Consider the following 22,024-nt stretch of genomic DNA (forward strand, 5'->3'; position numbering starts at 1 on the left):
CTTAACTTGCCTTTGAGAAAAGTAAGAGCCTTTCCTTGCACTTTCACTGGACCATTTCAGGTCACATGCTCATCCCTGATCCTCTATGGCTTGTGAATGCTGGATGTTGATTGGCCAGGCCTGAGTCACACGCTCCAATCCCAGACAACATGGGGAGAGTTGGAAAAGGCGAACTCCCAGTCTAAAATCAGGGCTGGACCTCATAGTTCCAAGGGCTGACCCATCCACGGCAGCCCCCAGGTGCTGAAAGTTCCCCGCCCCAGGGAACCGAGTTTCAACCTCTCTTGGATCTGGGGGCTTTCACAAACAACACAGGCCATGCGTCCATTTAAAAATCATTTTATTATTAACATCATCTTTCCATTTAGCCAAGTGTCTGTCATGTATAAGGAATGTCGGTAAATATTCCATTTGAAGCTTCTTTGTACATATTTCCATCGATAAATAAACTCTGAATTCACATAAAAAAGTTAAACTTAAATAACTCATATTTCCTTCTCTTGTAACAGGCATATATTGGTAAAATATAAATATTCTTGGACTCAGGCTTTGTTCTAAGTGAGGACAGTAATTTATCACATGGTACAATTACTGACAACAGAACCAAGGAATTGTCAGCTGGTGTCCTGGCTTGGACTAGCACTGAGGTGGGAGACAGAAAATTCACATTTGGTTTCTGGGCCAAGGGTAGGGCAGGGGTGGTGATGGGGCGGAGAGAACAGTTTTCTTTACAGCTCTGATAAAAATAATCTGTTCTGCCACTGAATTTTAACTTTTGAATATATTCGTCTACATTTGCTGATTAATTCCATAATCATTTGTACTTAAAACTCAGATGTCAACTAACAAAATATGGCACATAATCCGTTTTGAACAATGTCAGTAGATTCAAAAACTTATCATTGGGCAGGCGGAGACGACAACAGAAATGCACGTGGAGAGCAATGATTGGGCTGGTTGGGTTAGTTCGCTCGCTGTGGTCAGACGCACATTCATCCAGGGCCTCCGTGGGCCAGGCTCGGCCTTTGGCGCCCAGGCGGGGGGCCCCCCTCAGAGCACGCGGGGGATGATGGTGAAGGGCACCGCGGGGCTGCTGGCCTCCAGCTCCAGGGCCGTCAGGAAGCACTCCGTGGCCGCCGCGTCGTTGCCCTGAGCTTGGAGGACCTCGCCCAGTCCATTCCAGACCTCGTGGGCTGTGGAGTTGACCTGCACCGCATCCCGGAGGATCTTCTCGGCCAGGCTGTAGCGGCCCAGCTGATGAAGGATCAGGGCCTGCAGAGACAGACAGACAGACGACAGACAGTCAGGCCCCTGCTCTGGACTCCCGTCTGTCCTTGAGTGTCAGCACGTCCTTGGAGGTAGCCATGGAGCTCCATCAGGCTGGGCACAGGTAAGTTCAAGGTCTGTCTGCACTCAGGGGTAAGAGTCAACATAACTTCTTGAACCATGAACCATCTGGAGTTACTGATGTTCAGCCATTTTTGAGCCATAAAAATGGCAATTTCAAACAGTTCACCCAGGAGTGAACTATTGGAACCGCCACTGTCTGTACTGACCCACGGTGCCCTGCAGGTAACAGCTGACACCTGCCTGCACAGAAGGGCATCTGCCATCTTTTTTTTTTTTTTTTAGGGCTGCACCCGTAGCATATGGAGGTTCCCAGGCTAGGGGTCAAATCAAAGCAATGCCAGATCTGAGCTGTGTCTGCAACCTACACCATGGCTCATGGCAACGCCAATCCTTAACCCTGGGCGAGGCCAGGGATCGAACCTGCGTCCTCATGGATACTAGTCAGATTTGTTTCCCCTGAGCCATGATGGGAACTCCCACATCTTTCATTTTTTTTAACCTAAAGAAATGCCATTTGTGACATTACTATGATAACAATTAGAACAGAAATTTCTAGATGCTCACAGCCCCCTATCCTAGCCACACCCCTGATTTCACCCCGGTTCATTCCAGGCTTGGCTCCAGCATAGCTGTCATTTTACAGTTTTGGGGTTTTTTTTTTGTTTGTTTTTTTTTTTTAAATGGCTGCGCCTGTGGCATATGGAAGTTCCTGGCCAGGGATTGAACCTGAGCCTCACCTGCACCCGGCACCATACTTGTGGCAACACTGGATCCTTTAACCCACTGCGAGGGGCTGGGGATCAAACCCTTGCCTTCTCAGTGACCTGAGCTGCTGCAGTTGGGTTCTTAACCCACTGCGCCACAGTGGGTTCTCCTCATTTTACAGTTTTAATCACAGCATACGTGTTGGTCCCCAAATATTTTATCATAATCACAGTTCAAGTTGTGCATCTCCACAGCTGATGTGCTTGTACTTTCTTTTCTTTTTTTTTTTTTTTTTTTTTGGTCTTTTTGCCACTTTCTTGGGCTGCTCCTGCAGCATATGGAGGTTCCCAGGTTAGGGGTTGAATCAGAGCTATAGCCGCCGGCCTATGCCAGAGCCATAGCAACGTCGGATCCGAGCTGCGTCTGCAACCTACACCACAGCTCACGGCAACGCTGGATCCTTAACCCACTGAGCGAGGCCAGGGATCGAACCAGAAACCTCACGGTTCCTAGTCGGATTCGTTAACCACTGCGCCACGAAGGGAACTCCCGTGTTGTGTTGTACTTTCACCCAGCAGATGCACTCTCATTTATCAAGTCTCCCCTCACGGGGGAGACATTCAGGTTAGACCCAGTCTCTTTGCTGTTACAAAGCACGCCGTGATGAACATTTTCCAGATAGCATCTCTTCATGCTTTTTTTTTTCTCTTTTTTTTTTTTTTCTGGTTGCACCCACGGCATGCAGAAGTTCCCAGGCCAGGGATGGAATGGCACCCCAGCAGTGACAATGCTGAATCCTTAACCCACTGAGCCACCAGGGAACTCTCTTCATGCTTTTCGATGAATGGATCTCAAAGCTTTTTTATTGTCCTGGAAATCTTTGGCTACATGGAATCTTAGTGAGAACACTCACATATTGTGGTCACAAATAGACAAAAAGGAACTACTGGGCTAGAACAATGGGGGAGGGGCCCGGGGTCCCTTTCGGGATTCTCAGAGGCCCTGGACGGGCTCAGCAGAACCAGCCTGACAGCCATCTGGAGTGATTCTTCCTTTAGGGCAAATTTCCCCCAAGTGGCATGCTTAGGTCAGAGGATAAGATGCTTTAAGTCTCTCCAAATAGCTTGCAAATTATATCCCCAAAAGGCCGTATCACGTTTTAGCCATTTACAAAGTTTCAGTGGTCAGTCCTCCTTTCCACACCCCTCCATCATTACTCTTTATTTTTAGAAATTTTGTCATCACAAGTTGTCCCTCCTTGTTGAAACCTGCATTTCTTCAATAACAATTGAGGTTAAATATTTAGAATTAGAAGACATTCATCTGTTATAACTGTCTAGCCCATTTTTGACTTTGAGATTTTTTTTCCCCCTTCCTTCCCTCTTTCCTTCCTTCCTTTTCTCCTTTTCTTTTTAAGGGCTGAGCCTGAGGCATATGGAAGTTCCCAGGCTAGGGGCTGAATCAGAGCTGCAGCTGCTGGCCTACACCACAGCCTCGTCACCTTGGGATCTGTGTCACAGTTTGCAGCAATGCTGGATCCTTAACCCACTGAGTGAGGCCAGGGATCGAATCCGTATCCTCATGGATACTAGTCAGGTTCTTAACCTGCTGAACCACAGCGGGAACTCTCTGGAGATTTTTTTTTTTTTTTTCTGTGAACAAACGTTTTTAGCTTTTAAGTTGAATGTATTGAGTTTCGGTTATGTATGTATTTATTGGCCAGGTAGGAGGGTGGCTCCCTTCCTAAAGCTTCGGAACAAGAGAGGGAGCAGAAGCCAGTGCTCGCAATTAGGACTTTACCTTGGCTCCTGGAATTTGCTCTCCTCAGGCTGCAAGGCCTTCCCGTTCTCCAGTGAGAACTGCTGGGTCTCAGCTGCCTTCCCCGGCTGGTCAGGGGCAGGTGCGCAGGGACCCCCCTGAAAGCCCCTCCCTACCTGATTGCACACGAAGCCGCCATCTGCACGTGGTTTTCTGCTCACAGCTCTCTCCTGCTCCCTCCCCACCAGGAGGGGACAAGGGAGCTGTGTGTTGAGCACAGGGGCCGACATTCAGCAGGGACCCGGGCTTCCTGGCACCGAGGAACATTAGTACAGCCGTAAGTGCTAGCAGTGCTTGTGACTCTAAGTGACTCCAGAGCAATTGCACATGGGCGTGGCCAGGACATGTGAGCATCTGTGTGCAAGGCCCGCTTTTATGGCTGCAGAGAAAAAGCCCTATTATGTGCTTGGAAATGGACTTGCTCTGGGTCTTCCTACTCGCATTCTGCAGGCGAGGAAGCCAGGGCTCCTGATGGCTTGGTTTCTGGCCCGGGCCTCAGCTGGCTACGGCAGAGCTGGGCCAGAACCCGTGTCTCCCAACTCTTAGGGCCCCCTGGAAGTCGGTCTGTGTGTGGGGTGCAGGGTGGGGTGGTGCATAATCACGTCCATCTCCCCTCGGGGCGCTGCCCCCACTCCCGCCCTCCTTCACAGAAAACCCCACCGCTTGACACCCTGGCCTCCCAACCTCAGAGGTCAGGTGGGAAGAATGGAGGCCACTTTCCCAGGACCTGAGGGCTACTGAGCTCCCCGCTCCTCTCTTCCAGGGGAGGTTATCAGCTTGCGCTCATTCTAGAAATTCCAATTTAGCCAACAGAGATATGAAAGTAGGGAGGGGGGTCGGGGTAACAGCAGCAAATGTTAGCATTTAAAGGTTACGGGAGCCCCGTCGTGTTCTTTCAAGACAAGCCTTTCTCAGTCCATGAAATTACTGAATACAGGAGCTCCTACTGTGGCACAATGGGATCAGTGGCATCTAGAGAACCCTGGGACACAGGTTTGATCCCTGGCCCAGTACAGTGGGTTAGGGATCTGGTGTTGCAGCAGCTTCGGCTTAGGTCACAGCTACGGCTTGTAATTCCATATGCTGCAGGGCAGGCAAAAAAAGAGAAAAAAAGTCACTGAATACACACATCTTTTTTGAGTGGCTCTAGCAGGCAGGGAGACACAGACTGTGTGTTTGGCCAAGGGTGATGGGGACAAGCCACCAGGCAAGCCAGCAAGAGGCGTGGAGATGGGGAATATAACAGGTCTCACTGGCTCTGCCGCTCTGCTCCACTCTGTTCCTTCCCCAACACAGTGTGGTTTCCCCATCGGGCACCATGCGAGGCACTTGTCCTTGGCTCCTCTCACAACACCACTGCTTTAGATAGAAGGAGACAGGTTCTGAAAGGCCAAGTGCCCTGCCCAAGGTCACAGGGCGCATGAGTATGGAGCTGCAGGCCAGCCTAGCTCTGCCCGAGGCCAAAGCCCCTCCTCCCCACTGTGGCTTCTCACCTGCTCGCTGCTGCCTCTGTCGCTTTAAGACACAAGCCCGGTGCCCCTCAGGCACTAACCCAATTACATTTGAGCTAAAACAAACGGGCACCTGCCAGGCTGTCTCTCCCTTCCATTTCCCCCAACGCTGATGGCTGGCTCTGGTGCTCCTTCCTCCGGTTATGAATGGGGAGGTGGCTTCTCTCCAGGGCACAGCTTGTTGGAAGCATCCTGTATCGTCCCTCAAGGACTGGGAGGCTCCTTACCTCTCTTGGGTGGCCCATGGGCTGGCTGTGATCTTTTTTTTTTTAATGGCCGCACCTTTGGCACATGGAAGTTCCTGGGCCATGGATCGAATCCAAGCCACAGCTGTGGCGATGCTGGATTTTTTAATCCACTGCACAGAACCGGGGATTGAACCCATGCGTCTGTAGCGACCTGAGCCACTGCAGCCGGATTCTTAACCCACTGAACTACAGCGGGAACTCCCTGGTTGTGATCTTGAGGCTTGGAATGATTATTGCAGACACCAAAGGACTGGGGAGGGGATCTTATTAGCCAGAAAGTAGACCAACAAGGTGTGGAGGCTGAGGAGGCCCAGGGCCTGGGCTCAGCAAGGCCTGGAGGTCACTGTTCTCAGAAGCAATGACCTGTTTCCACCCTGCTGGAGTGGGAACAAGGACACCAGTTCTTTTGCTGGGAGTTTTGTTTAGAAAACGGCAGGCTGCTGAGTCTACCCTATCGGGGGGTGGTGGGGGGGCCCAAGCCAGGATACATGGTAGGGGCAAGCGCACCCCATAAAACGCCTGCAGGAACCAGCCACTGGGCTAACCTGAGCCATCGCCCTCAGCGCTGGGCAGCGGGGAGTCTCTGCGATTCTCTAGAGTTCTAGGGTTCTTGTGGGCTTGGAAATTTCCAGCCCATCCCTGGACTCAGATTCTGAACATAGGAACAGGCTACCATTTCCAGATGACCTTGAAGCTTCCTGAGCAATCTGTTTAGTGGAATTAATTCCTAAAGCTGGAGCAGCTCGGAGAGACATCTCAGACTTGCCAGGGGCTGCCAGCTCAGGCTTGGCAAGGGAATGAAAAATTGGCCTCTGCCCAGTGCCCCAGTGAGCCAAGAGCAGCTCAGAAATCAGCCGCACAGTGAGACCAACCAGAACCAGCTCCAGCTGGGGTCTGAGTCATTGCTTGGTGCCTGCATTGCTGGTGGGTTGGCCAGAGGTAGGCTGGGGCCTGGCCGGCAGGACCGACTACCTCCCAAGCCCCTCTACGTTGTGAGGCTGTCCCTGGCTTTGATGTGCTCTTATGAGCTAGAACTTTGATGCCCTTTTCATTCTTCAGGCCCTGCTTCCTCTCTTGTCCAGAGATCAAAGGCTTAACTCCTGTTCTCTCCACCAGCTGGTTCCAGCATTCTCCCTGTACAGACCTCGTGGTTCGTCCAGGCTGACTGGTCACCCCAGGTATTTCTGCAGCATGCAGCCTCCCAGCCCCTTCCACATCCCAACCTGAGTCAGGCCCAGCCTGGTCCCACCTGCTGGAGCTCTAGCCCATTCCCCCAAAGCCCCGAGCATCCCCATTCCACCCCCAAAGCCCAGGCCATACCACCACCCCCTAGGCAGCACTACCCAGAGGCACACAGCTCCCACCTCCAGCCCTCAAGCTGGCAGGAGATTTTGATGACTAACATATTTCATTACCATGATAACCTGTCCCCTCTCCTCTCCCCTGCCAGACCCCAGCCACGTGTGGGGACACAGATGTGGGCAAGAAGCAGTCCTGTTCTCAAAGCTCGGGGTCGACCCTAGCAAGCTGGGTGCCAGGCACTGGGCTAGGCCTTGGCCGCCAAGATTCCACTTGACTCTCACTCGCCTCTGCGCGTCAGGGTGACAGCGGATAACGCTGGCACCTGCCTACAACACCCCCACAGGGTGTAAGTGGCAGAGCCGAGGCGTGATCGCTGCAGTCCATGCCCCTAGCCCCAGGCCCTCTCTCCTTCTCTTGGAGATGCTGTGCAAACAGGCCTCGCCTCTGCCAGCCCTGCTGCTTCTGGAGCCGCCGGCAGAGAGGACCAGCTGGGCTGGGCTTCCGAGGAGATGGAACTGCTGAGGGGGTAACTCATTAGTCCCTTTCTTCAGACACAAATGAAGACAGCTTCCCAGGCTTGTAATTATTGTAATCAGGTGTTTTGTACAAATAAGATCTTGGTGATGCACCAAATTGGAAATAAGGGATTAAATTAAACCTGTTCTTTCAAACGAAACAAAATGGACTTGGCTAGTTTGAGGACAATTAGCAACTTCCTTATTCATGTTTGTGTGTGTGTGTGTGTGTAAATTGCTGCCCAAGGACTAAACACCTTGCCACATGCTGAGGGCGTCTGGGCAGAGGCCCGTACAGGCCCCAGGGCTCAGGGCAGACTTCCTGCTGCAGCTCTGGCTCTGGGAAGCACCTGTGTCTATGTTCCCAGGAGACCAATAGCAGGCCTGCAGGACCAAAGCCCCTTGGGGATTGTAGACACGCGTGGGGTGCTCGTCCCAGGTGCCAAGTCAGCCCTCTGCTGGGTTCAAGGGCATGTGTCATCAACCCCTGCTTGTCCCCCTAGAAGTTCAAGTACAGGCAGATAACATCTCAGCAAGAAAACATCCTTCCCAAAGCTGAGCTACCACTGAAAAAGAGGTCACGTGGCCCAGCCCTGGTCGGGCTGCAAGCCAGCAGTCTTTCTCCATGAGGCTGTTGCTTTTTCCCAGGCTGAGGGCTTTGGAATCAAACAGCAGGATAGAGATGAACAATTCTCCCGCGCTTCCCCGGCCCTGTTGCTGTGCAGACCCCGCCCCGCGGGCACTGCTCCCACAGGGCCATTGCTGTATCAGAGCTGGCCTGGGTTTGGCAGAGGTCTGCTGGGCCCCACCAGGGTTGGGGAGGAAGTCTGACATCAGGGGTGGGACTGGAGCACCTACAGAGCTTCCCATTCCATCCTGGCTTGGAAACTCCACCATCCCACCATGGCAGGGTGGGGGCGGGATGGGGGCCCTGGGGCAGCGTTGTCAGGAGGCTCCTCCCCAAACACAAATGAACCTGGCAGGATGAATGCTTGGATCCATCAGGGCCTACGAATCTTTAGTGCCTAAAGGATTATAACCAATGTTTGCAAAGTGCTTTCATAACTGTCCCATGTCCCAGGTACTAGTCAGGTGGCTGAGCTCCATGGCTGCTCCCCCACTAGGCTTTGCTGTGAGTGCCTGGCAGGTGGGGACTGGGTGAGCGGGGGTGCTATCTGCACCGCCAGGCCTGGTGCTGAGCCGGGGAGACAGTGATTAGGGCAGAACGAAGAAGCGACAGACATCAGATATCTAAGAAATGACTCCGTGTAGAGCCACCACTGACCAAATCCAGGTCTGCCCAGCCTGGGCCCGTGCTCGTGCCCCCACAGCATGCCTTGGAGAGGGTGAAAGATTTCCCCCACACCTGGGAGCCAGGGGCCCCGTCCTGGATGGGGGCTGATGACCAGATCTGCAGCCTTGCCCAAGGCTGGTCTGCACCTGAGCTGCTGGGACCATTCAAGGAGGCTGGGGACAAAGACAGTTAAGCCACCTCCTCCTGGTGGAATTTCTGTCATCAGGACCCTGGGATTGTGACGGCAGCTAAAGGAAAGCCCCTCTCCCCAGCTTGTCACTCTCTGGGACCATGATGGGGCTGCTGAGCTGGCTGTGGCCTGAGCTGTGGAGGTGCTGGCTGCTGGGGGTGCATCAGGGGATAAGGACACAGGCTGTGTGAGCCGTGGTCCCTGCTAGAGGGACCCACTGGGGGCAGGGGGAGGGCAGAGGGGAGGTTAAGAGCATGGGCCCTAGGCGCCCCAGAACTGGGTTTGAATCCTAGCTCCACCAGGACTTAGAAAACTCCCTTGGGGCCTCAGGTGTTTTAGCTGTCTCATGGGGACAAGGGCCAGTTTATAGGGGAGCAGAGAGGCCAAAGTGAGTCTGTAAAGTGCTCAGTGTACTAAACCTCCCGTATTATGATTATGAGATTATCATTACTACTAATGACTGAGGCGGGGAGGGCACCTGTGACGCCCATGACTGGAGGATTCACCCCTGCCGTCCCTGACGCCCTTGACAGCAACAGCGACCATCTGACTTGCCTTTGCACTGCAGCACCTGCCGTGGGTCTGGCTCATCTGAGGTTCTTGGTGAATGTTTGTTGAATGGACAGATGGATGGACGAGGGGATGGTGTAGACGCGGTGTGACGGACGGAAGGATGGAGGGGGGATGGTGTAGACATGGTGTGACGGACGGAAGGATGGAGGGGGGATGGTGTAGACGCGGTGTGACGGATGGACGAGGGGATGGTGTAGACGCGGTGTGACGGACGGAAGGATGGAGGGGGGATGGTGTAGACGCGATGTGATGTGGGGAGGGGAGAGTCAGGAGTGGTCTCTTCCAGGGTTTTTGACTCACGAGCCCTCAGGTCCCTCCCATGCCAGACCCGGCTCACTCAGCCTCCTCTGCCTTCCAGGGACATCAGCACAGCGCTGAGTGGGAGACAAGGGCAGCCCTTGTGGGAGAAGGTGGCCCTGTTTCCACCAGAGCCCAGGAGCTGCCATGGCCTATCCTCAGGCTATTTGCTCACACCCTGCAGATCTGATACTGCTCCCCAAGAAAACCCCAGAACCCGCTTGCAGACTTTCTGATCCTACACTCTTACAGATGAGGAAGCAGGGGGCCAGAGAGGAGGAGAGCCTTGCTCAAGGCCTCAGGCCCTGAAGGTGCTGGGATGAGAGGCCCTGGCATGTGCCTGGCATGTGGCGAACACCCTGAGTTTTAGCCTCGGGGCCCAGGGCTCTAACACTGCCCTCCAGCCAGCTGCTGGCTGCTTATCCTGCCAGCTATGTGCACAGGGGCTATGTGCATGGTAGAGTCAGAGCTTTCGGGAAGCCTATCAGGCCCCCAGGGGTGGCTTCCAACACCCGAAGGGAAACAGGACCCCACACGAGCTCCTGCTCTTTCCCAGAGGCTGCAGGTGGGCTGGTCTGGGAGTTGGCACCTGGCGGGTGCCATCCTGGGGGGTGGCCAGCTTTGTTACCTGGATTCCAGCAGCTCTGGGTGGGTCTGGTCTACACTGGGCTCTGTTTTGTGTTTCATTTATGTTTGTTTTGAGTGCTTAGATATCACATTGGCTTGCCCAGGAGCCCAGTGTGTGTGTCCTGGCAACTATGGCAGCTGTGGGGGGCCCACTAACCTGGCCAGGAACTGCCAAGGAGCCCTACTCTAGGCATCCAGGTTGAGGCTGAGGGTGTCTGCAGCCCTACCCCTGAGCCCCCTGCCTGCTGGAGCTCCAGAGTTGGGGGGAGGTGTCAGCCCCTTCACAAGGGCATCAAGAGTGGGTCCCAAATGCCCTGGAGAAGGGTCCTGGGGAGGAGGCACGACTTGGCTTTCCTATCGGCAGATCCCAAGCTTGGGGGGAGGAGCTGGTCTTTTGTTCTGGCCACTTGACTCAATTTGACCCAGTTTCCTCAAAGGCCAAGGCTAGTCATTCCTGAGGACCCTGTACTCATGGAGCCAGGAGGGAGCAGGGCGCATGTGTGGCTGTTGCAGGAGTCACCTGCGGCTCTCAGAGGCCCACCTACCTGCCCCGGCCCGGCCCTCGGGTGGGGACAGAACATTCGTGAGGCCACCTGACCTTCAGAGCAACAAAGGGCCGCTGACTGCAGCACATATGAAGAGAAGGGACAGTGCCAGCTGAGCGGCTCCTGGGGAAGGGCCAGTATGGGACAGGGATCTCGAGGATGGCTCCTGACCCGGGTTGGTGGCACAGAACAGAGCTGGGGACAGGGGAGGCGAGCCAGGTACCGGAGCCGGCCTTCCTCATCTACGATGGGGCCGGAGACGGACGTTACGGGAAAATCTCACATCCCTGTGGCCTCAGTCCTGCTCGTCCTCCCAGGTCCCCTGTTCTAACGTCAGCACCCAATCGCAGGGTGGCTCCTTCCCTCGCTCCTCTTCAAGCCTATGAGACCCCGTGTCCCAGGCAGGCGGAGGGGTGCAGCGCCCCAGGAAGGGGCCTTGGCCCAAGGACCCAAGGGTCTGGGCACCGAACAGACACCCCTGGAGGCGTTCCCTCAGCAGTGTGTGCTATGAACTGGTGCGGAGTATTCCAGAAGGGAGGAGAGAAAGACCGTCACCCCCCCACCTCCCTTCCGCAGAGGACAACCAGGCTGAGAGGCTGCCACACCTTGTTCACCAGGACACCTGATGGCTGCAGGAGGCTGTGCTCTCAGGGGACCCCCTTTCCAGGTCAAATGTTTTATTTGAAGCAGTGCGCCTTCTGGGGACCAGGCCTTTCTAGCATTGAACTCAACTCAGAAGGAAACAAAACTCAATTTTGCAAAAACCTCTTCTATTTCAAAGCCAGCAGCCCATCTGCTATGGAAGCAGAACTCCTCCGGGTTAGGAGAGGGGTTGGGGCTCCTGCTTGCACCCTCCAATGATGGGGAGCTCAGCACTTCTCCGGGCAGCCCAGCCCACCCCACTGGTGGGCAGTGTGAACTGTAGGTTAAAATGGTGGAGCTCCAATTAGGCTCTTATCCACTTCCTACTCTTTGATGTTTACTGAGTCCTCTGGAATCACGCAGAAAAATTCCCTCCCCTCCCTTTCTACCCTGTGGCCCTCCAGGCTCTAAAGAAAGCTTCCAGAACTCTCTTTCTCTCATTCTCTTTCTCCTTCCCTCTTTCTCCCTCTCTCGTTCACACACACACACACACACTCCCTCCCTCCCTCCGGAGAAGGGTAAACTCGACCTCCCACCCTCCTGCCTCCACCTGAGATCGGCAGCTTTAACGCAGCACCTGAAGGAAACCTCACTGTGGTTGAGAAGAAGAAGCTGTTAAGCCCCAGGAAACCGTGAGTGTGGCTTTCCCTTTGTTTTTAAGCATCTGACTGGCAGAATCTTTTAAAGCTTCTTTCTTCCAGGAGGGTTTGGGATATTCTGAAGGAGCTCATTCTACAATTAGCAGAGCGATGGGCTGTCAGACGTGAACACCAGCAGGGAGGAGGGAGCAACCTGGCCCCCGCCAAAGGGTCCGTCCAGCCCCCGAGTAGAACCGGCAGACTCAGGCCCCTTAGCTCCTCTGGCCTAATTTCTCTGAAACTGGGTACTTCAGCGACGGTGCTGAAATAGCCACAGACCGAGGTGGCTTTTAGAGAACAGTCGCTGGGGACTGGTGGCACCTTCAGGGGAGGGACCACAGCCGGCTGGCCAGCAGCTTCCAGGCAGACCCACAGCTGTCCTGTCTGCAGCAGGCATCCAGAGGGTGCACAGGTGTGGTGTGGAGAAGGGCACAGGAGCACCCCCCCAAAGCATTGCCTTATGCGAGAAAGGGGGGCCCTGGCTGGGAAAGCCCTCTGCCAGGGTCACAGAGTGGGCTAAGGAACAGCACCCCAGTTTCCAGGGTCCCAGGGTGGAGCTCTCTGGGTTTGCTACAACCAAAGCGGCTTTGAGTCCTCTCCTCCCTTCTGGAACCTTCCACTGAGCGCCTGTGGATGTCCCAGTACCACCGTGCCAGGCGCTCAGAGGCATGGGCTGCCTCTCTGGCCACATCTCCTGCCTGCTTTGCTGCGGGTTCTGCCCCAGACTTAGAGCCCCCTGAGGTGGGCGGGGCTGTCACTCACCCGAGGAGACTTAGTGTCTTGAACAGAGAGTGCCTGTGGCAAGGAGAATACGGGAGGAGGTTCCAGAAGAGAGAACATGATGCCCCTCCCCCCAATTAAAGAAAAAATGAGGTCATGGTTGGGATGGCCGGCTCGAAGCCACATAGCTGTGGGGCACTGTCACTCCAAATCGGATCTGATGCCCCCACCTCTAAAAGCTTCCTGTAAACTGGTGTCTGGCCCTCCCTGGAGGAGACCAGCTCTTCCTAATTATACCTGAATGGTCTAGGCAGGCTCCTATCTCAGGGAACCACAGCAGAGAGGGGGCTTAGAGATGACAGAGAAATGGAGGAAGTGGCCCTGGGAGGGCGAGTACCTTGCTCAGCCACCAAGCCAGGTGGAGGCCAAGTTGGGACCAGCCCAGGGCTCTTTGCCCCACATCAGGTTCCCAGGATCTCCAGGGAGGGCGCCGGGCATTTAGAGGACTGAGCTGCATCCTAGGGGGCCTTCTCTGGGTTAGGCTCACGGCTGGGCTTCCCAGGGACCAATCCTCCTGGGGGGAGAAGATCAGGGGACGTCACGTCCCCATCCAGCTCTGCCTGCCTGGGCACTGCAGGCCCTTTCTCCCTGTGCGGCTGCCAGACCTCGGGCACTCCAGACTCCACAGGGCGCAGCTTGAGAAGGGCTGACAGGGTTGCCCACATCTGAGCGAGGTGAAGAATGCCCATCCTGTGCGGCGCCCTGACCCACGCAGCAGCCCCTTCACTCCGGATTCTGCTCCGCAGAGCGGCACGGAACAAGATGGGACAGGACAGGACGAGATGGGACAATGGGGCGGGAACAGCCCAGCTCCCTTGCCTGTGACTTAACCCCAGCTGCTGGCGGTGTGACTCTTACAACACCTCCCATCTGTAACCTTTGCTGGAAGATGAGATCAAACTCCAAATCAGAGATGGGACCCCGTGCCCTCGGCAGTTTCCCCCGGCCCCCACTACCCCTTGGCTGTTTAGGACTCAGAGCCCCTGTACTTGGCCTTCAGAATTCATGGAGTGGTGGTTTTGCCCCCCAGGGAAGAGGGAGCGCTGACCTCAGTAACAGAAGGATGATCGCACCTCAACATCAATAGGCCTGAGCATCTCTGACTTTAGCACCGGAAAGACTACGGAAGTATCAGCTTCCTCCCTGAAAAGCAGCTCGAAGGCAGGTTTATCCCACTTTATCCCAAGTGCCCTGCCCCCCAGCCCCAGGAGCTGAATTACTTTTACTGGGAGGTCCATGCCTCAGCAGGCAGGACCCTTGGAGACCAGGCCGTCAGGGTGACAGGGAATCCCACGCCCGGTGGGGTGAGCTGCCCACTGGGCACGGCCCAAGGCAAGTGTCATCTCATAAATTCAATGAGATGCACACAGAAACCCCAGCACGAGCATCTCCAAAGCTCTGCGTGACGCACTGACCTAATTGAAGAAATGTCAGATCAAGCCAGCCCCGTGCAATAGAAAAGGGCATCCGTGAGAAGGAATCTCAGGGCTGCCTCTGCAACCCAGGCTGGGGGGGGGGGGCTGGCAGAGGGCAAAGGGGGATGGATGGGAGGAAGCTTCGGGGATCCCCGAAAGATGTGTGGAGGCTGGGCAGCCTCCTTACACTGAAGCCTGAGACAGTTCTCGGTAATCTTCCAGATAAATCTCCAGCCTCGCCTCCCTCCATGTGCCATTTAAATCACATGCTTTGTTGCTGCCACCAAATATTAGCTCAGGGTCTCAGCGTGAACATGAATATTAGCTGCCAGCTCTTAGGAGACAGAAAGCCACAGCTTGGCCCCAGTGCCGTGGGACCTGCCGCACCCCAGGCAGCGTTTTCTGTGGGTGCTAACACGGTTCCCCTGCTCGAACTTTTCCATCGGTAATGGGCAAGAGACACCTGCTGACTTGTTTAAACATCTCCCAGGTTGACTTCTTTGTTTATTTTTATCCACCTTCCCCAACAACAAGTGAGGCAGGCACAACAGCATGGGGTGGCCAGGAAGTCAGCGCTTCCCCACGGCCTGAGTTACCCACGTAGTGGAAAGTTTGGTGCTTGTCACCCCTGGGAGGCCGAGGCCCATCCTCCCACCCTCGGGGAGGCTGCTGCTGCTCTGGGTGTGTTTGGGAAGATGGGGGACCGTCCCCGGGCCTGCGCAGCCCGGCCAGAGGGGGAACTGGGTCCTGATTCAGGCCCAGCCTCCCCCTGGGGCCCTGGGACCTCGGCTTCCACAGGTGAGCACAGTGGCCCAGGCAGGTGCTTGGCACCCCCAGAAGCTGGGGGGCTGGGGCTGGGGGGAGAGACATGACCTTTGAGCCCTGGTGGGGGAAGTGGGGGTTTTCCACCACCAGAGAAACAATTCACACGGGACCACCACACTGCTGGGCTGGACTAAGGGGCTTCCTGGGAGAAGCCAGGAGTGGGAGGGCCCCAGAAACCCCTGCCCAGTCCTGAGGCCCAAGGCTGGGACCCCTTTCCAATGACCCTGATACACCCTAATCAGGCCTCTGTCTCGACAGGTCCTCAGATGGGGTGGGGGGTGCAGTCACACCTTTGGCTAGGGTGTCATTGTGCTTGGGTCTGACCATTTACCACCAACCAGTGAAAGCAAAAGCCTGTCCTGTTATTTCCAGCAAGAAGTCCTGGCGTTCCCTGGGCCAGCGGACAGGGCTAGGAGAGGTCATGCTGGTGGACGGCCTCCTCGGGCCTGCTCCGTGGTCTGCCACCAACTGTCCAATTAGGCAGGACCTTCTCTCCAGCTTCTTTCCCGACCCAGACAATAAAGGGGTCGAGTAAATGATCTCCAGGTGAAAATTCTAGGGTTTGGTAAAATTTTCCATCCAGTACCTACTACACATCATGCGTATGTGGGTCTGTTCAGGACTTAAACCTTAATTGGAGAAATAAGCAGAAAACACTACAGGGCAGCATCTTTCCTGCTGTCTGTGTGGTAGAATGCCCACAGCATGCCAGGAAGGGGTGAGGGGCAGTGGCAGACATGGCTGGGAAGGCGCATGTGCTCCCTACTATGTGCAAGGCTCCCTACTATGTGCAAGGCTCCCTACTGTGCACGGCAGCACAGGGGGGGCCCATGTGGCAGAGTGACAAAAGATGGGCTGGGAGTTCTGAAAGACTCTTGGATTTACAAGAGTCTGAAGAGCTCACAAAAGTCAACAGAGCAGAGAAAAGCTACCAGCTGCTGGACCCGGGCTCCTGGGGGTGGGGCGGGGGGGACCGTGGGAACTCGTGTCTGAGTCCCCAGAGACCTGTGTGCCCAGGAATCCAGTAGGCACCCAGTAAATGCTGCTTGACTGAAAGGCAGTGCAGGTCCCTGGCCCATGCTTGTATACTGTAGGCGCTCACTAGATGGTTGCGCGTGGGTGTCATCTCCCAGCTCTGTGCCCGTCACCCACCCCCATCCGGCCCAGTGCCCACCCTGAGGAAGGCAGAGGGATGCTGGCTGTGAGTCTCAGCCAGGACGGCCAGCGGGGCTCCCAGGCCCAGCCCTGCAGGCCCCAGGGGATGTCATGGAGACCGCCAGCTACACAACGGCGGCCAGGACAACACAAGGCGTCCGGGTTCCCGGGAGGTCCTGCTGGGGGCTGCCCTCCTGAGACCCTCCTGGCCGCTGCTGGGAGGGACAGTGCTCCCTACCCACCCCCTCTCCCGCTGTGACGCAAGTGCAGGTGAGTCGCTACCTGCCTCGGGGAATGTGGTCATTTTGGCCGTCCCCATCCCTGCCGGGGTTTGGCATGAACTACTGTTCCATTTTTACACAGGAACAAACAGAAATGATAAGACACTTTCTGATAAAGGGAGGACAGGAACTGATAAGCCTTGGAAATTTTTTTTTTCCACAAATAATGGGAGAATTCACAGCATGGTGTCCGGGCAGGAAGGTGCGCGGGGCTCCCTGGACAGCTGGGCTGGGGCCACACCGGCTCCCACTGTCAGGTCTGGGGACCAGAGCCCAGGAAGGCTCGGTCCAGGGAGGAAAAGAAAAGCAGGCAGTGTGCTGGGACGTGGGATCGCCCACGCCTAGGTTTCTGTTAGAAACTTTCTCCCCAGGGCCCCCAGATCCATCCCGGGGCCAGAGTGGTGACGATGTCAGCCCCGCAGGGGACACGTGGGGAGCAGCTGCCACCAGGAACCGTGCAGCTGCCAAGGAGATGGAACAGACATGCCGCACCCTCTTTTCCCTCACAGCTCGTAACACCGGCCACCAGGATTAGGCCCATTTCCTCAAAATCCCCCCTCAGCCCTGAAGGGAAGCGCGCAGCGAGGTGGCCGCTCCCCTGACGGAGGTCCTTGGCCGAGACAGGTGCGCAGCCGCCTGCGGTTCAAGGCGCCTCCGGCCCGGGGGGCATGAAACCTTCTCCAGACCACCGGCCTGTGCAGGGCGCTCCCAAGTGGATCCCCAAGGGGTTGACCAGTCACCTGGAGGAGACGGGGACTCAGAAGAAGGGATCACGGCAACTGTACCTATTGCTCCATGATTAAGCTTGTGTGACTGTTGCATGTGTGGACTTAGGGAAGGTAACGCTCACTGGGTCCCCAGAGGGGGCTGCTTGCAGCCAGAGGGGCCCTGCCCACTGGCTCCACCGCCCTGCCCCAGGAGTTGCAGGGCCCAGTCTCGGCTTCCCTGTAACCCACCTGGGCATCCCCTTTAAGAATGGGGAAGGGCAGGTCCACGGCCGAGGCCTAACGTCCACCCTCCATGGCCCCTGGGGACCTTATCACTTCACACACGATTCTCCCAGCCACGCTGCCTCAGGAGAGGGGAAGGCGCAGACACCTAACAGCCTCCAGGCAGCTCTTAACATGCTGGGCAGGTGCCCTCATGATGCCCCGTAAGATGAAATTCTCATTTCCAGGTGATAGGGGCCCATCTGCATGTCCAAGGTCACAGGAATTGCCAACAGATGGTGGAGCTAGGATTTAAACCTGGGTCTTTCTGGCTTCAAAATGTGAGGGGTCCACCATACCACCCTCCCTGCCACCTGCCCGGGCAGTTCTGAGGCTCGTTCTTTTTCCCCATGGCCTCCTCTCAGCTGTTGTCTCTATGGAGGGTGGCAAGGTGAGGTCCACTGCATCCGCCACCAGCACCCTCCGCCCAGAGGTCCTGGGGCAGGGACACCTGCACTCTTCCCCGCCAGTGTCCACAGCTCCCCTTCTCCTCTGCCTCCTTTCCCCCATTAAACCATCTGGGTCTGAGTCCAGTGGTGGGCTGGTAAAGTGCTTTTCTGATGGAAAAAAAGCCCCGATGTGTAGCGTCTGCCAATTTCCACGGTATAAATGCTCCCTCCAAGGCTGTTCACATGACGTCATTGTAGGCGGAGCTGGGAAGAGGGAGCGGATTGGCTTGCTGGCCCTGCCCGCACTGCCTACACCCACCAATGGCAGGAGCCCCGAGACGCCACCTGCAGAGAGTGGAGGGCCTGCAAGGAATGGTGGGCGATGCTGGTGCAGTGAAACAGCCTATCCTGTCAGCCAAAGCACACGTTATCTAGATGGCTGGGGCGGGGCGAGGGGGCGCATAAAAATACTCTTTTCTTCAGGTTTGAGGACAGAAAGGGAGAAAAGAAGCCATTTTCTTCTATCATCAAGCAACTCAGAAGCTTAAGGCATCATTGCAATGCCCTCAAACGCCTCTGACACCTGGAAAAATGGCCTTTCTCTTCACCCGTTCAGTCTCCAGAGGACCATGCGGCGACATGGCCCTCTGAGCATGATTTCCCTAAAGCCAATTTTCTTGTAAACCGGGCTGTGTCCTGTCATACTCGCGGGTGGGTGCACGGTGGCAGGGGGTGGCTGGAGGGGGCTGCTGTCAGCAAGAAGGATGGGCTTGCAGCTTTAATCATTCCAGAGGCAGAAGCAGATTTGTCACCTTTGTGTAAGACACTCGGCAGCAGGTAAAGAATCTAACAGCTTGTCGGAGTTCTAATTAGAGAGCCAATTATAACTCCATTGACCTGCCTGGCTTTGAAAGGCCTGGAAAAAAAATGCATGTTTGTCCTTAGGAAGAAGCAGATCTTGCTTCTAGTTTGTTCTGGGCGATGCCCGCAGGGACCGCTTGCTGGCACTTTGGTTCTAGCTTCATGCATCTGGATGCTTGCTGCCCGGATGTGGAGGATCAGAGAGAATCCGCGGGGACTCGGGTCCCTCCAGGGGAGGGGCCACTTTCTGCAACAGGCCTGCTTCTCTCCTTTGTTTATGAAGAAAGACACAGCATCGTATTCCAGAGGCTCCCCTGGGGGTGGCCCAGTAGTTTCTGCTTCATTTGGAAAGACATCAGCCAGCATTTCAATTATGGATCTAATCCACACTGACCTCCTGGCAAGGGCAGATCCCAGGCTGTGTGTGTGTGTGTGTGTGTGTGTGTCTCTAAGATTCCTTGCGGAAAGAGTCACTGTTGATATTGACTTGGGTCCCCCACCCTCTCCTAGGAGGCTGACACCTGGCAAGAGAATCGGATCCACAGCAGACACGGAGAGGGGACGGTTCAGGTTTCTTTAGACGTCATCGAAGTCTAGGTAAACTTAGAACAAGCCCTGACACAGAGCAGGGGCTTGAATACTGAGTCCTTTCCTGCTCCACAAGCCTTCTTGGTAACTAGCTAGATGATGTTCTGAAAGACGTGAAAAGAAACAATACCTGCAAAGGTGTTTTAAGAGACAGGTGTTATGTAACACCAAGCAGATGAGGAAGGGGAGGGGGGGAGAGACTGGAGGAGGAAAGAGAGGGACCATGCTTCAGGCAGTGGACCTGGCGGGCAGTGGGCGGGGCAAAGTAACCCTGGGGAGAGGGAGCTGGGGCCAGGGCAGAGTGGTCAGCGTCCCAGGAACCTTGGCAGAGGAACGATCTAGTTAAGAGCTTGCAAAGGGCGTTCCTAAACTCCTGGAGCTTTCTGGACATCCAGCCCAGATCTGAGAGCTAGTAGGGGCTCTCTGACCGTGGTTCTGTTCTCTCCCCAGGAGCTTGCTGAGCCTGGGGAGGCACTTTGGGACAAGGTTCCCTCCGGACCCTGGGCAGGCCTCTCATCAAATGCCCCAGCCTGGAGCCCCTGCACCTCTGCACTCCTCCTTGGTCTGCAGTACTCGCTGGCTTCTAAGAGAAGGGGGACCATGCTGACTTGTCCCAGAGCAGGTGTCTGAGCATCTGGCTCCAAGTCACGGCCTTCTCAGAGCCCAAGAGTTTGAAGCCTGGTGATTTTTGGTGTTTTGTGGTTGGTACAGTTGGCATTCCTTTCCTGATAAGCAATCTCTCACCCCACCCACCCCCTTGGCAACAGGACAGGTGCCAGAGGCTCATCTGGAAACTTCTGCACACGCCTTGGCCCCTAAATCAGTGCTGAGGCTGGCGATGCAGGCGTGCCCAGGGCTCAGCAGCTGTGAGCAGGGAGAGACCCCTTCCTGGCAAGGTAAGAGGTGAGAGGAGACACGGAGGCTTCACTCCAGCGGAAGCAAAAGAGAAAGCAGACAGGCTCAGAAGAGGCTGCCTGGCCATCAAGACACGGAGTTGAGTCCACTAAATCCCACTCCTCTCACCAGAGCCGGGGCTGAGTTCCCTGGGGCCAGGGTCGGCCCCGGAGGAGTTCAGAGAGCAGATCCCTCCCCCACCCCACCCCCAAGCCAAGGAGGCAGGTGCTATTATCCCACTTTACAGATAAGTAACGAGGGCATGAACCCTTCCCAAGTGATGGAGCCAAGATTCCTGGTAGGTCTGCATGCAGTGCCGTGACGGTGGCAAGTCCCTTCCCGTCTGCCTCAGCTTCCCCATCTGTAAAAGGGGGGCTCAGATTAGGCAAGCCCATAGCTCTTCCAAATCCTGTAGTGCCTTCAACTCTCTACGCAGCGTTCAGTCCAAAGGCTTTCATCTGCTACCTGACCTGTCCATCCTAGGCCCTCATCCTCAATGGTACCCAGGGGGGCATCCTCCCTGGAACTTTGGGCTGAAGAGTTTTAAGCTCAGACTGTCAGAAGGTCTGGACAGCATGTGGGAAGACAGGGCCCAGAGAGTCCACAAACACTAGTGGCGGGGGTGGGGGGGTGTCTCTGGGACCAGCATCAAATGATGGGGAAGCAATTTAGACCTGAGATGGGCCTAAGGCAGCCAGTCCAGGTGGCCACAAATGCCACCAGGAGAAAAGGGTCGCAGCCACATCCTCTGTCTGAGTTCAGAGGCAGTCAGTGTGGGCGAGGGAGGTACCGAGGGATCGAAGATAGGAAGCAGCAGCACTAAAACCCTGGGAGGCCTGAAATAAGGAGAGGGGATTAGGAACACAGAACGACCCAGGTAGATGAAAAGCCTTGGATCAAACAGCCTGATCCAAGCTAGGGAGTGGGGAGTGGTGCCGGAGGCAGGGCAGGGAGGCTGTGGAAGAGAAATGTCAAATGATACTGGAATAACAGGGCAGCATTTCCAAGAATTGAAGGTTTGGGTAGAGCACGTCAGGTTTCAGATGATTTCAGATCATCCTTAGTAATGAGGTGCTGAACCACGCTGCCTGTAATTAGTCATCTAAGACGCTGAGACAGAAAATAGAAGCAAACGCAGGATTAATTCTTTCCTTCAGCCACAGCATAGGAACACCTAGTGACATGGCTTGCATTTCAGAGCCTGTCCTGGGTCTGTGTTGCTGCTGGGTCTGTGATTTCAGTCCTCAGTGAAAGCAGGGGTGGCCAGAGGCCGGGACTCCCTAGCCAGCACCCAGAGAATGCTGCAGTGGGAGGAGGCACCCGAAAATCAAGCAGAAGAATGTCTGCAGAGAATACCCCTGCACTGAATGTTGGGGTGTGAGGGTTTGGGGGACAGAAGACTGCGGGGGGGCTGGGGACATGACCAATAGGAGCTCTGCTGCAAGAGGACTCACCTGGCCTGAGGCCTGGGGGTGTCTGTTGTTTTCGAACAGGAAATGAAATTTAAGGATAATTGCACTGGGCCACCCTGGGCCAGGGAGCAAGCCCAGCCCTGCTTTCCCTGGCACTGCTGAGGGCTGAGGCTGTCCCTT

The 22,024-nt window shown here is 55.5% G+C and overlaps 1 protein-coding gene across 5 annotated transcripts in view; it reads right to left on the reverse strand.

Annotated features, from left to right (window-relative positions):
• TTC7B (tetratricopeptide repeat domain 7B) overlaps positions 324-22,024 on the reverse strand; it is a 248,963-nt gene continuing 227,262 nt past the window's right edge. For all 5 annotated transcript variants that reach the window (XM_021099609.1, XM_021099608.1, XM_021099606.1 and 2 more), the window contains one exon: positions 324-1,272. In XM_021099609.1, the coding sequence (XP_020955268.1) occupies positions 1,051-1,272 (222 nt within the window). In that variant the 3' untranslated portion in view covers positions 324-1,050. The remainder of the gene's footprint in view (positions 1,273-22,024) is intronic.

The sequence above is a fragment of the Sus scrofa genome, chromosome 7 (assembly GCF_000003025.6).
Source record: "Sus scrofa isolate TJ Tabasco breed Duroc chromosome 7, Sscrofa11.1, whole genome shotgun sequence".
Lineage (NCBI taxonomy): Eukaryota > Metazoa > Chordata > Mammalia > Artiodactyla > Suidae > Sus > Sus scrofa.